General features: G+C 38.2%; 2 protein-coding genes across 3 annotated transcripts; one reads left to right on the top strand and one right to left on the bottom strand.

Moving 5' to 3' along the window:
• The first annotated feature begins 1,831 nt into the window (after positions 1-1,831).
• Positions 1,832-2,542, top strand: LOC122645072 (21 kDa seed protein-like). Its single transcript, XM_043838418.1, has one exon. The coding sequence runs from the start codon at positions 1,832-1,834 to the stop codon at positions 2,540-2,542; it is 711 nt and encodes a 236-aa protein (XP_043694353.1).
• Positions 2,543-3,509: 967 nt separating this feature from the next.
• Positions 3,510-10,640, bottom strand: LOC122646605 (B3 domain-containing protein Os04g0386900-like). 2 transcript variants are annotated; one of them, XM_043840191.1, is made up of 4 exons: positions 10,609-10,640; positions 5,622-5,706; positions 5,341-5,528; positions 3,510-3,915 (listed from the first exon to the last, which is right to left on the bottom strand). In XM_043840191.1, the coding sequence occupies exons 1-4, from the start codon at positions 10,609-10,611 to the stop codon at positions 3,610-3,612; spliced, it is 582 nt and encodes a 193-aa protein (XP_043696126.1). In that variant the 5' UTR covers positions 10,612-10,640; the 3' UTR covers positions 3,510-3,609. The 2 variants fall into 2 exon arrangements, with proteins under 2 accessions (XP_043696126.1, XP_043696125.1); XM_043840190.1 differs by lacking the exon at positions 10,609-10,640 and adding an exon at positions 6,322-6,520 and having other exon boundaries at positions 5,622-5,677.
• Positions 10,641-12,931: the final 2,291 nt, after the last annotated feature.

Genomic DNA, 12,931 nt, shown 5'->3' with positions numbered 1-12,931 from the left:
CCTGATAAATGACCATACACTGAGAATTATAAATTTTCATACCCGGTAATTGGGGTAGCCGAGGCGGGTAATCACCCGCTACCACTAAGCCCAGCATGATCCCCCCCAAAGGGGAGCGCCAATAAGCCCTAGAATTAAGCAGCAACTTCACTGGCTCACCAACATGGTCATCAGAAGGAAATTGAGAGAACATCGGAGTAGGAGTGTCATTTGGTCCAGTTCGGGGCTATCGGTCTGGTTCCTTAACGGTTCCGGTCCTAATGGTTAATGGGTTAGGACTAGAATCGGACCAATAAGTTAATTAGTTCCAAACATGAGATCCAGGACCATAAACTAATGGGTGATGAGCCGGTTCCAGTTCCTAAACGGTTCCAAAGAGTTCAAAATAAAAATAATTCTCTAACACATGTTACATATATTCAATAATATTACACTAAGATATTACTTTCATTCACATGAGACATGCAACCCACTATCATTTTTTTCTCTCAAGTTAGGGAACTAATCCATATTACCTCTTCTTTTGTATTCAAATTAAAAGTAGGAAAACCACCACCCTCATTAGTTAGGATTATTTTAAAGTATGATCTTAAGTTAACATTCCCAAATGGACCTTTAAATTAACAGTTAAATCTTTGATAAAATTGTATATGAGACAAGTGGTACCAGCCAAATTGAAAGACTAAAAAAATAAAAGGTTTGGCCTTAACTTTCATGACCTTAAATCTTACAAATTATATAATATATAGGATTAAGATGTGAATTTGTTCCGGTTCCACCGGTTTCTGGAACCGTTGGGAGACCAACAACTTAATTGGAAGATCCGAAACCTGACCAATAAATTATCGATAGATCCAGTTCGGATCAATAAGCTATTGGGTGAGTCAGTTCCGGTTCCTAGCTAACGGGTCAGTTCCAGTTCGATTCCCGATTTCCATCGAAAATTGAGACCTTTACATCGGAGTTTCAACCGATTAAAGCAACTTAGTGAATGGGATAGAGGACTTTTCCATAAGCAAATTTTCTAAAACAAGATCCTCACAATCACCCAGAAAGCTCTAAATGTTTTCAATGATCGAACACCCATCAAAAGTCAAAATTTGTGGTTTCGAGTACAAGTGTCATTCCCATTTATAAATTATTAGCTAGACTAGAAAGCTTCTCCAGTCCAAAACCAAATTTTGCCATGTGGAAAGGTGATATGACAATATTTACCATATAAACGAGTAGAAAATGGCCGAGAATGCCACATGCGAAATTTCATACTCAAATTCAATCATATATCATCCCATGTATGAATGTATCCCCTTGCATTTTCAGCCATCCATTGCTTTACAGAAAAGCTTAATTATGTCCATAATATGCTTGACTAAATGACTCTACATAACTAAAGGGGAAATATATAATGGAGTGTTTCCAAGTAGATAATAGGTTTGATTAGCTTGATTTGCTCCATTTTGTGATTTGATTCCGACTTGAACCATAATTTAGACCTGGGGCCCCAGTCAAATATATGGGCTTCCACAGCGAGTTTACTGATTAAGTACTCAAAAAGAATATCCGATATGTAAGCCACTTGTTTTCTTGTGCATGAACATCTCATTTGTCCAATACTGAACCCCCTAATTCCTAATTATGGGATATCCTAGTCTCTGGCTTTGACACCTTCCCAGACATTATTAATGCCTTCATTTAAGGGAAGTTGTTTAACCTTTTGAGCTCCAAAACACACTATATAAGAGAGAGGCATCTCCCCCACTCAACAACCACCTTCAGACACTAATCTTATATTCATCAATTCTAGCTATCCACAACCATGCAAACCAGATTAATGATTTCCTCACTGTTGGTTTTGGCCTTGGCTCTTCAGTCACAGGCCATTTCCTGGTCTCATTCCCATAACAATGCAGTGCTTGATACCGATGGCAATGAACTCCAAGCTGGGCAGGCATACTACCTTGTCTCAGCTGCCCGAGCAGGCAGTGGAGGTGGTGTGGCACTTGACAGAAGACAGAGTTCTCAATCTTCCATGGTGAAGCAGCATTCTTCGAATACCAACTTTGGTTCACCGGTGTCTTTCTCCCCAGCATCAAATTCACATGATGATATGATTATCCAGAGAGATTCAACCTTCAAGACTGCAATAGAGAGGATGCTTCTTGGAAACACCCCATCACCTTCTCATGAGAGAGCCATCAACGAGGCAACTGATGTAAACATTAGATTCTCAGAGATGCCTGTGGTTTGGCAAGTTCAAGAATCACATCACTCATCATCAAAGAGCCAGATGAGGTGTGTAACAATCGGAGGCCAACCAGGCCACCCTGGCTCCTCAACAGTCAGAAACTGGTTCAAAATCAAGCGGATCAGCAGATCCAACTCTAGCCCTGAATATAGCATTATGTATTGCCCAAGCGTGTGCGAGTCATGTCATGTCGAATGTGGTAATATCGGTATTATGGAAGAGAATGGGAAGAGATGGCTAACTGTGTCTCAGAACAGAGAGTTTCCCTTCATGTTTGTAAAGGCAATTCGTAGTTAAGTGATACAAGAAGAGATGCACGAGATGGAAACAGTAAGAATAAGGAGCAAGGTCTAGCTTGCTCCCGGTTGCTCACAAGCATCAGAATTTTGTAGGCAGATGAGGAACTTATTTCATTTTTATCTTACTTTTGGATTCGGGAAAGAAATGTGACTGAGTTCTCTTTTAAGATGAGTTTTTTCTTTAAGTGTTCAATCCATTTGACCTAAATCTAGTTGCTGGCCATGAGGAATTTGTTACAAATCAACATAAGACTAACAATAGCATTAGCCAACTAGTCTATTACTCTGTTGGCTACAAATCCTGAGGCTACGTTGCATGTCATAGTGGCCAGCTGAAAATGCTTCTCTATACACAGTTACACACCAGAAAGCCAAAAAAAATACCAGTTCGCAAATTAAGCAAACAAACCAGTTAGTTTCAACGTGGTGAGTTGCAAAATCATTGCAACTCCAAACTAAAGTAACCTGTGTGAAACCGACTCTGCTCGAATTGGCAAGGAGCCTTACAAGTGAGTCTGGGAATCACTACTGTATCTGGTCTAGCATGACATAAAAACATATTTTCCTACAATTTCTTCCTTCAAACCTGCGTCAAGTGGTTTGGCTTCCTCTTTTTTTAAATGATGGTAAGAAAAAACAGGATGGTTAAACAGCAGGGCAGCTGTTAAAGGAAAAGATCAAATAATAGGATTGTCCAAATAAGATGAATTTCGTTTGGCTGGTTTGATCCATTTTGACCAGTAAGTTGGCTCTGATCAGAACTTCAAACTACTATTCTCCAACTGGCACTGTCAGCCAGGTCAAACACATACATATGTTGTTTTTAAACACAAAAGCCAAACATTCAGTTCAATAAATAAGCAGGTGCTCATAGATTGTCCTTATAGGGGCCAAATAATTGATAAATCAGAGTAATAAGCCCACCTGAATGTACTGCAACAGTGTAGGTTTTACAGACCAACGGTATATAGGTGCATTGGAATTTACTAGATGCCCTGTGCAGGCATATAAGAGCCCATATACATGCACAACATATCTATAAGAAAATATTAATGCACAAAAATCCTATTCAATTAAAATAGGCACCTCCAAACTCTCACCACTGACCCTGCGGAGGAATTCATCCGGGATATCACCTCTCAGAATCTGCACTCTGAACTTGATAATCTCACTAGTGTTCGTCATGAGATCAAAAACACAGCCATCTCCAATCTTCAAATCGTTGTCAACTGCAAAATGTTTCCAGCTGGGATCAAAGCGTTTTAAGTTACGATCTCCATAATATGTCACCTTCCAGTCCTTGTTCCGGAAAGTAAGAACCACAGGAACCATGGTTGATGGAAGCAATTGATGCAGTTTTACTGGAATGACCTGTGATGTGAGAAACTGGGAAAGATTAGGTACACTGATCTCTAATAATTTAAACTGATAGTGTATGAACTATGTGAGGGTGGGCCTTGGTGCAACGGTAAAGGTTGCTCCATTGTGACCAAGTGGTCACAGGTTCAAGTCTGGAAACAGCATCTCTGCGAAAGCAGGGGTAAGGCTGCGTACATTATGACCCTCCCCAGACCCTGCAGTGGTAGGAGCCTCGTGCACTGGGTACACCCATTTTTATAGTGTATGAACTATGTCTATCCATCAGATAATTTCTCTTGCAAATAAAAAAAACAAGAATAGTTTACGTGAACAGTCAGTGAGATTACGGATGGGTTGACCATTTCATCAAGTGCCAATCTCAATTCTCAACACTAAGTTGATGAAGCTTGGGGAGGACCCAATTTTCACCCAGCAGACAGGAAGAAATTGATGAAGACAATTCAGTATTCATGGGTGACACATCAGTATATGGCACAGGAAAACAGCCTGCAGCACCTCTCCATACTGGAAAGATCCAGTAAGAGAAAAAAAAAAAGAGAGGATCCGGAGTCCCTGAGTGGGCCTCACACCCTACTCTCACACTTCTCTTATTCAACCTCTCCAGCTCCAGGAGAGAATCCTTGCACCAAGACTCCAAGAGAACCCTCCTAGAGACACATCTTGGAGACTTGAAACTTCACCAGGGAAGATTACAATACACAGTGCCATACAAAGCTTATTTGGACTATACAGAAACTCTACACAAAAAAATTTTGCAAAAATCCCAGGTGGTGACCTATCTGATGAATGATCCGGATCGGCCAGGTCATTAGTCCTCAAGCTGATAATTAGACACTAACTGCCTACCCATAGAGTTGTTCGTTTTTTTTAAGGGTCACCTAGAGGTTTCCTAAGGGCCACTTTTGATAGTAAAGCTCAATATCTGTTGATAATGATATCATGAATTCTTCTCATTTATATTACAGCATTTATCTCTAATCATCTTTTCTTTTAACCACATCTAGCTCTTCTAAGTTGGCCAAAAGTTCCAGATCAAACTTGACACTCCCGTAAGAAATCCAAGGTTCAGGTATAGCCCACCATTCATCCTGGGGTGCCCAAAAAAGGACAAACGAATCAGCCATAAGTGGAAGCGCCACCACGACCAAGATGGCATCCACCATAAAATTTTATATATTTATTTTAACTAATATCTGCACAATTTCTAACCATACTAATCAGAAGAGTGTGCTAGATCTGGAGTCCGAGAACAACGATTCAAATCATTTTTCTGGTATAGATCTCATATTCATTATCCATGGATTAGTGATTTCACACTGTTCCATCTTCTGTAAATACTAAATACCCTAATTGGTACCTCATATGGTCAAATCTGACACCTTAGAGTTCCTCTAATGGAAGTTACGAAACAATTACCAGCTGAAAAGGGGGTTTCACATTTGATTTCACCATAATGCAATGAAAGTAAGGGTTCCCTGAGAGCGGCATAAGTTCATCATCATGGACCACATTATTGATAGGTTTCAACAGAGGCTGGTCCTGTGGCTCAGTCGCATGGTGCTTTGCATTAGAGCCTTGGTATTGCAGTTTCTCCCTTCTTTTACCTACAAAAAGGTGAAAGAAAGACTCCAAGAGAATCAGAGCACAGCTACAACTTTCATTCTAGCAATTATGTAGATGTAGCATATATGTACAACCTTTATCATTTCCTTGTCCAGAGGAAAGAGCAATTTTTCCAGAATCTTCATACTGAATATTTGGACCACCTGCCAAATGATATGCCTGCAAAATACATCTAAAACCATTTAAGTTTTGGCTAGTGAACATATCTAAATTTACATCACTAGGCAAAGAGGAAAATTTGTCAGGATTTGTATTAAAAGAGGAGCCTGAACAGAGATGCTGGATTAAGTTCAAGTATTCATGGTGTTTGCAAGCTAAATTATATATTTAGGTTAAGGTTGATTTCCAATCATCATACAAACTGAAAAGCCTGAGCACAATTATTGGATGAAGTTTGATTCTTTTGCCTCATTTGGGAACCTCCAAATATCTGTCCAATACGATATCCATGTTTCCCTTAGTTCGACATGGCACTGCAATTGAATAATGCAATAAAAGGGTGTGTTTTTATTGACTTGAGGATACTCTCCAAGAAGTATGAAATCCGGTGAACTAGAGGAAAGAAGTGCAAATATTATCTGCAACATGACTATGAATGGAGTAGTTCACAATCTGATCTGCAGTGCAACAATAAGTGAGCTGATGCCCAAATAAATGCAGCTACCACAAGCAAGGCATGACAAGGACGGACCAAATCCTTTGCAAAAGGGAAATAACACACCACATCATCAAGATAAACTGCTGAGAAAGGTTCAATTTTATTTATAGATTGCATAACTTGTGGTTTGGCATGGATTTGCGAGTGATCTGCAATCTCGGAAATTTGGGACTACATTTCTTCCATTTATTGTGATTGAATGCTCTCCTATTCCCATAATGAGATACTACTTTCAATAACAAAGGCCTTCATAGGCTCGTGAAGGAACCATTGCGTTCATGTTCCACTATTTTGAGTCACTTGGAGGAATGATCTGAATGAATGGGCTAGTCTCAACTCTCAATAAACACTGTTTAAGCAGACTCCAAACACGCGAAGCTTTCTAACTCTCTCCATTTTCTCAGCCAAACGGCCTGGGATCAATACTAACGTGGAGTTGTCATTGGGCATCACATCTTTAATATGATCTTAATCCACTTGTGAACACAATGTCCATAACTTCCATGATTTCTATTGGTGATTGAATGGAGAAAGGGTGCTTCGAATGGACTAAAGCAGGCGACGAAGGCTTCCCTTTAATCAAGAAGAAGATGCCTTAAGAGAAAAGAAAAGTGCTCCTATACTCGACCTGCCAGATTTCGAAAAAGTTTTTCAATTAGACTGCGAGACTTCGCACTTGGGTACAGGCGCTGTCCTAAGTCAAGAGAATAAACTGTTGGATGGTTACAACAAATTTTCGTTAGCTACAAGTCAAGTTTTAGGTCCCATTATGAACCACCAATTTTTAGAAATTTTACACTTCTCAACCATTTTTATAATTGTCGTGTGGGCTGATACTTATAAGAAGGATTGGGCGTTACAACACACACAGTCATCAAATGATCTACATAAAAAGAGCTAACAGAAAGTTACTATAGAAACATACAATCATTTGTTCTGATTTTCGATTAACCAACATAATGATATGAATAGATAGTCCAGACTAACGTGGAGTTATCATTGGGTATCACATCTTTAATATGATCTTAATCCACTTGTGAACTCAATGTCCATAACTTCCACAATTTCTATTGGTGATTGCATGAAGAAAGGGAGCTTCGAATGGACTAAAGCAGGCGACGAAGGCTTCCCTTTAGTCAAGAAGAAGATGCCTTAAGAGAAAAGAAAAGTGCTCCTATACTCACCTTGCCGGATTTCGAAAAAAGTTTTTCAATTAGATTGCGAGGCTTCGCACTTGGGTATAGGCGCTGTCCTAAGTCAAGAGAATAAACTGTAGGATGGTTACAACAAATTTTCATTAGCTACAAGTCAAGTTTTAGGTTCCATTATGAACCACCAAATTTTTTGAATTTTACACTTCTCAACCATTTTCATAATTGCCGTGTGGGCTGATACTTACCAGAAGGATTGGGCGTTACAACACACACACACACACACAGAGTCATCAAATGATCCACATAAAAAGAGCTAACAGAAAGTTACTATAGAAACATACAATCATTTGTTCTGAATTTCGATTAACCAACATAATGATATGAATAGATAGTCCAGACTACTTGTAATGTTATAGCCAACTTTTCCTTTTAAATTTACCTCCAAAAAGGGAAACTACTTTAAATTTTTGGATATAATTTTAGTGCAATAACTAAAATAATAACTTCAGCAACAATAACATATTATATAAGCAGACTGGGATCCGAAGACGCTTTTGATTTTTAAATCTTCACAAATTTGGCACTTCATTTGGAATCTGCTCCCAGCTCTCACTCTACATCGTACTCTGGTTACACAGTAAGGAATTATAGCATAATAAGGTTGATCTGCAATGTTTTTTTCGACTTCCATATTCAAACTCTCTTATCAAAACAGAACTAATTATGTAACTTTCTCCAACTGACCTCATATACATCACTAGAGGATCCACCTCTCGATCTCTAAAGGCCAATTGCAGAGTCGTGAACGAACAGTCTTAGTTGAAACAGTCTACAGACTTGGTGCTTAAACTTTGTTGTTTGTCAACTGTCAAGTATGCTCCAGTCTGGTGCTCTAGTAAAAATCTTAAGTTATACAAATAAAGCTGATGTGATGCCAAAGCAGAGGCCATGGCTTTACTTGAGGGACTGAGATTCTCTAACGATATTGTAAAAACAGACCAGTGCCTAGATAGTTGAGAGGGTTGCCAAAAAAATGGTAGGGATGTTCAAAAATCATGGTGCAATGCTATGATTACCAGAGATTCCAATCATTTTCATAATTGATCAGTATGATGAAAATCAAATATATGCGGCCACATATTTTTTGAGATATTAGTGTTCTTCTATTTCTACAGGGAGTTCTGTCAGACATTATTACAACAATACAATGCCACCCTAGCTAGCCGTGAGATTTTAGTTTTTATTTTATATCTGCAATTTTTTTCTTGACTTCCATATTCAAATTCTCTTATCAAAACAGAACTAATTATGTAAAGTTTCTCCAACTGACCTCATATACATCACTGGAGGATCCACCTCCCAATCCCTAAAGGCCAATTGCAGAGTCATATCATGAACCACCCTAAAACAGTCTAGCTGAAACAGTCTACAGACTTGGTTCTTAAATTTTTTTGTTTGTGAAGTATGCTCCAGTCTGATGCTCTAATAAAACTATGTTATACAAATAAAGCTGATGCCAAAGCAGAGGTAATGGCTTTACTTCAGGGACTGAGGTTCTCTAAAGAAACAGAGGCCATGGCTTTACTTCAGGAATTGAGGTTCTCTAAAAATGTTGTAAAAACAGTGGTGGAATCACATAAGAAGAAAAGAGGGGGAGGGGGGGAAGAAGATCGCACAACCACTTTGGCCACGCAGGCACTCACTTTGACTCAACCTTATACGACTAAGTAAAAGAATAAAAGACCACAAGATAAATCCAAGCTAATAAATCTAAATATCCTACTAGAATAAATCCCAGATTTGGACCCGGTTCATCTCTGTATGGGTTTCCAAACAGCTTTGAGTCGGTCAAAGGTAGTGCACCTGCATCAAATAGACTAGTGTCCAGATAGTTCAGAGGGTTGCAAAAAAAATGGTTGGGATGTTCAAATTCATGGTGCAATGCTATGATTACCTGAGATTTATTTTCATAATTGATCAGTATGATGCAAATCAAATAAATGTGGCAACATCTCTTTTGAGATAATGGTTTTCTTTTATTTCTACAGGGAGTTCTGTCAGACATTATTACAACAATACAATGCCACCCTAGCTAGACGTGAGATTTTAGTTTTTTTATTTTCTATGAATTTTTCGAACATCAATATGGACAATGTGATACCACTTAAGACTTGAGCATCCTTGCACACTAGGACTTTATGGGAGTAAATATACTATGAGATGCTACATTGGAATTTATATTTGTACTTCCATTTCTTCTTTATATGTAGGGGTAGACTTAAAAGGAAGTCTTTTGCCTTTACATTTTGGGAGTATTAATTATTGCATAATTAATGCATAATAATATGCTTCCAAAAAAATAAATAAATAAACAAACAAAATAGTGGAAGCCTGAAATTCAATTGAAGCATTCAAAATGCATCAGATAAAAATTGGTTTCTAAATAAGTATTCAGAATTGGTTTTGAAGCAGGAAGCTCCCTTGTCTCTAATGGCAGTTACACAATGCCAAATGTTATACAAGAAAGAAACAGGATGGTTAATAAATTTTGAGGGGAAGTTTTTATTGTTAGTAGTTATTGGAGTATTATCAGCCTGGATGATTTTCTTTCTTGAGATAAATGTTATGCTCACGAAACAAGACGAGTATGCCTCAGTTCTTCATTCTGTTTGATGCTTTTTTATGCACTGTCATGAAGCATAAGGTACAAGACTGGTCATCTATAGAATGTGGGACGGTTGAGTCTATATTACTAAACCAATAATAAAATAATCAGTAAAAATGTACCAGAAACCATTAAAGACATTGGCAATTTGGCATGTTTACATTAGAAAACTAGTAATCAGGTAAAAAAAAAAAAAAATTAATTGTAAACAGCAACCCGAGTCTGATAGTCAGTTGGGTTCACAGAACTACTCAATCAAGGTGTCAAAACCTAATTGTGTTCCTTAATAAAATTACTACCAAGTTCAGTCGATATCCAAGATTTGTTTTAATCTACACAGATCATACACATGAATACAAAAAGATGAACAAATGGGGTCGCATGAAAATGATATTAATAACAATAAAAATGGCAACAAGAAAGAGATATGGAAGAAAAGGGAAATTTTGAGAGACCATCAAAAGAAACATCACAGATTAAGGCATTATTGAAATTTAGATGAAGTCAACTACAAATTAACAAGAATAATATATAAGAAAGAAGGATCAAGAAGCTAGGGTGATTTGGAACAGAAGCAAGCTTACCATGACTTGTTTTCAGCCCAATTCCTCACTCCCTCCCAAACTCCCGCAAGCGACCCAGACGAGAAGAGGAAAAAGGAAAGAGAAACATAACAGAGGTGAAAAGAAGTAAAGAGAAGTAAGAGACTATATAAACTGCCGAGGCAACTACTGCCAGACCTCAGTAGTCAGAAGCTCTTAATGACAAAAGGAACGGAAAAGGGTGGGAACAATTTTCAAACATCATAAATTGTTCGCAAGCAGAGTTATCGCTGAAGCTGACTGACAATTGACGGCCGTGATCAAAAGATTAAAGTGTCTCACACAGACATAGGGAAGGCGTAATGAGTAATGACCTTAGTAAGTAAGTTCGGAACCGCAATTGTACGGGACGGATACGTACAGCAATTAAACAGATTAGACGGTAATAATGTTTTTAAAAAGTTCAACTTCATAAAATATATACAATAATAATACGATATGCATTTAATATGTATATAATACGACATAGACGGTAATAATACTTTTTAAAAAATAGGCATTTATTCATTATATAACATACATTCACCACCTAATAAACAAAATAATATCATAATTTTATGAACTAAAATAAACACAATAATATAATATCCTATATTACATCTTTAAGATTATCATTTAACATACCAAAATATCAATAAAGTAGTCTCTAAACCATAAAATATCAATATAATAGTCTATTATAGAGGATAGGTCCAAAGCTACAAACATTTCTTTTATTTGCAGAATGTGGACCTAGCCGTTGCGATTAAAGGGGCATTCATAGGCCTGTGAATATACTTTTATGTGAGCTTGAGGCTATAATTAGAAGTGGAAATAGAAAAGGCTGGAAGGGAAGAAGGGGCAAAATTATAGTAGACACAACCAAAAGAGAGAGAGATAGAAAGAAAAGCCGACATGTTTTCAGTGCGGAATGTGGATTGTGGTGAGAATCAAAAAGGCTTTCCGTTTCTATTTTCCATGGAGATGCAGTTGGAACTTGTGATTTTTCGTTTGATTAGCAAACAATAGGAAATAAAGAAAGGGATACTAACCACAGTGGAAGAAGAAATAAAGAAAGGGATACTAACCACAAAGGAGAAACGTCGCTGCTGCCGTCGCCGTCGAAGCTTTGATGATCGCAAATGTTGAACAGAGATGGGGAAGATGGTTGGAGATGGAGGGGGGTTGCTGTTGCCTGCTAGGGTTGGAGTGTTCGACGCAAATCGCAAAAGGGAAAGTGAAATCGTTTCTAAATTCTAATCTTTTGGGTTTTTTTTTTTTTTTTTTTTTTTGTTTTTAAACATTAGGGTTAAAACTTAAAAAGTATAAACCTTATAATACCCGAATTATACGAGTATAATACTCGATCGGTTAACATATGTATTTTTTTATAAAAATACGGGAAAGTGCGGGGACGGGAGTATTATTCGTTCAAAAGTTCGGGTACGCATATAATACGTGTACTTACTAACTAAGGTAATGATCGCATATATCAACGTTTTTTATTTTTTTTTCTGGTAAATGGCATCCAGGCTTCTAAGGTGTTGATAAATTTGTAGTTCAGGTATTCAACATTTCACATATTGTAATTTTTTATATTGCCAATTTTACCCATGCAAAGAAATTTTTTTTTTTTTTTTAACATAAAAACCTAATGGGACTGACATCACCGTCCCCCTCTTCTTCTTCATGTTCCTCCTCCTGCAATCCCACCGGTCCCCATGTCCTGTTGCAACCCAACCAAATCCCACCCGCTCCTAACCCCTGTTGCAACCCAACCCACCACCATGCCCCGCCCTCCCTGTCTTCCTCTCCCTCTGTTACTTCCCCAACCCACACCCCCCCACCACAGCCCCGCTGTGACACCAAACATGTTTTCCTCTAGGTCATCATGATTCAAGGCTTCATCGAGAATGGCCCTTGTCACCACTCTGTCGTTCTCTACCAACATATGAGAGATTTGGGCGTTGTACGTACCCGACAATTTTACGTTCCCTTTTGCCCTCAAGGGGTGTGTGCAGCTTCAGGATGTCGGATTAGGGAAAGCGGTTCACAAGGCATTGTGAAGTTTGGGTCCGATTTTGATGTATTTGTGGCGAATTCTCTTGTTGCCATGTACAGAATGCGAAAATCAACTTACAATGCATACCAAACACAGCTTAGTTTCATAGAACTCCTTGATAGGTTCCTATGTACAAAACGGGTTCTACAACGAAGGTATGTCCTGCTTTTCGAGGATGTTGGACGATGGGATCAAACCCAATAGAGACACAGTTTTGAATGTGATACCTTTGTGTGCATCAAGAGTATGATGTTCGTGGCGTTT

This window comes from Telopea speciosissima, chromosome 11, assembly GCF_018873765.1.
Source record: "Telopea speciosissima isolate NSW1024214 ecotype Mountain lineage chromosome 11, Tspe_v1, whole genome shotgun sequence".
NCBI lineage: Eukaryota > Viridiplantae > Streptophyta > Magnoliopsida > Proteales > Proteaceae > Telopea > Telopea speciosissima.
Note: the sequence above shows the minus strand (reverse complement) of the source record. Positions and strands in the feature narration are given on the sequence as shown.

Excerpts from the sequence above, each read along its gene's own strand:
- LOC122645072 (XM_043838418.1), top strand. The coding sequence starts at position 1,832 with ATGATTTCCTCACTGTTGGTTTTGGCCTTGGCTCTTCAGTCACAGGCC.
- LOC122646605 (XM_043840190.1), bottom strand. The coding sequence starts at position 6,422 with ATGGGAATAGGAGAGCATTCAATCACAATAAATGGAAGAAATGTAGTC. Across the intron at positions 5,529-5,621 it reads TGGACAAGGAAATGATAAAG|GTAAAAGAAGGGAGAAACTG; the intron begins GTTGTACATATA and ends ACCTTTTTGTAG. Across the intron at positions 3,916-5,340 it reads TGAAACCCCCTTTTCAGCTG|GTCATTCCAGTAAAACTGCA; the intron begins GTAATTGTTTCG and ends CTCACATCACAG.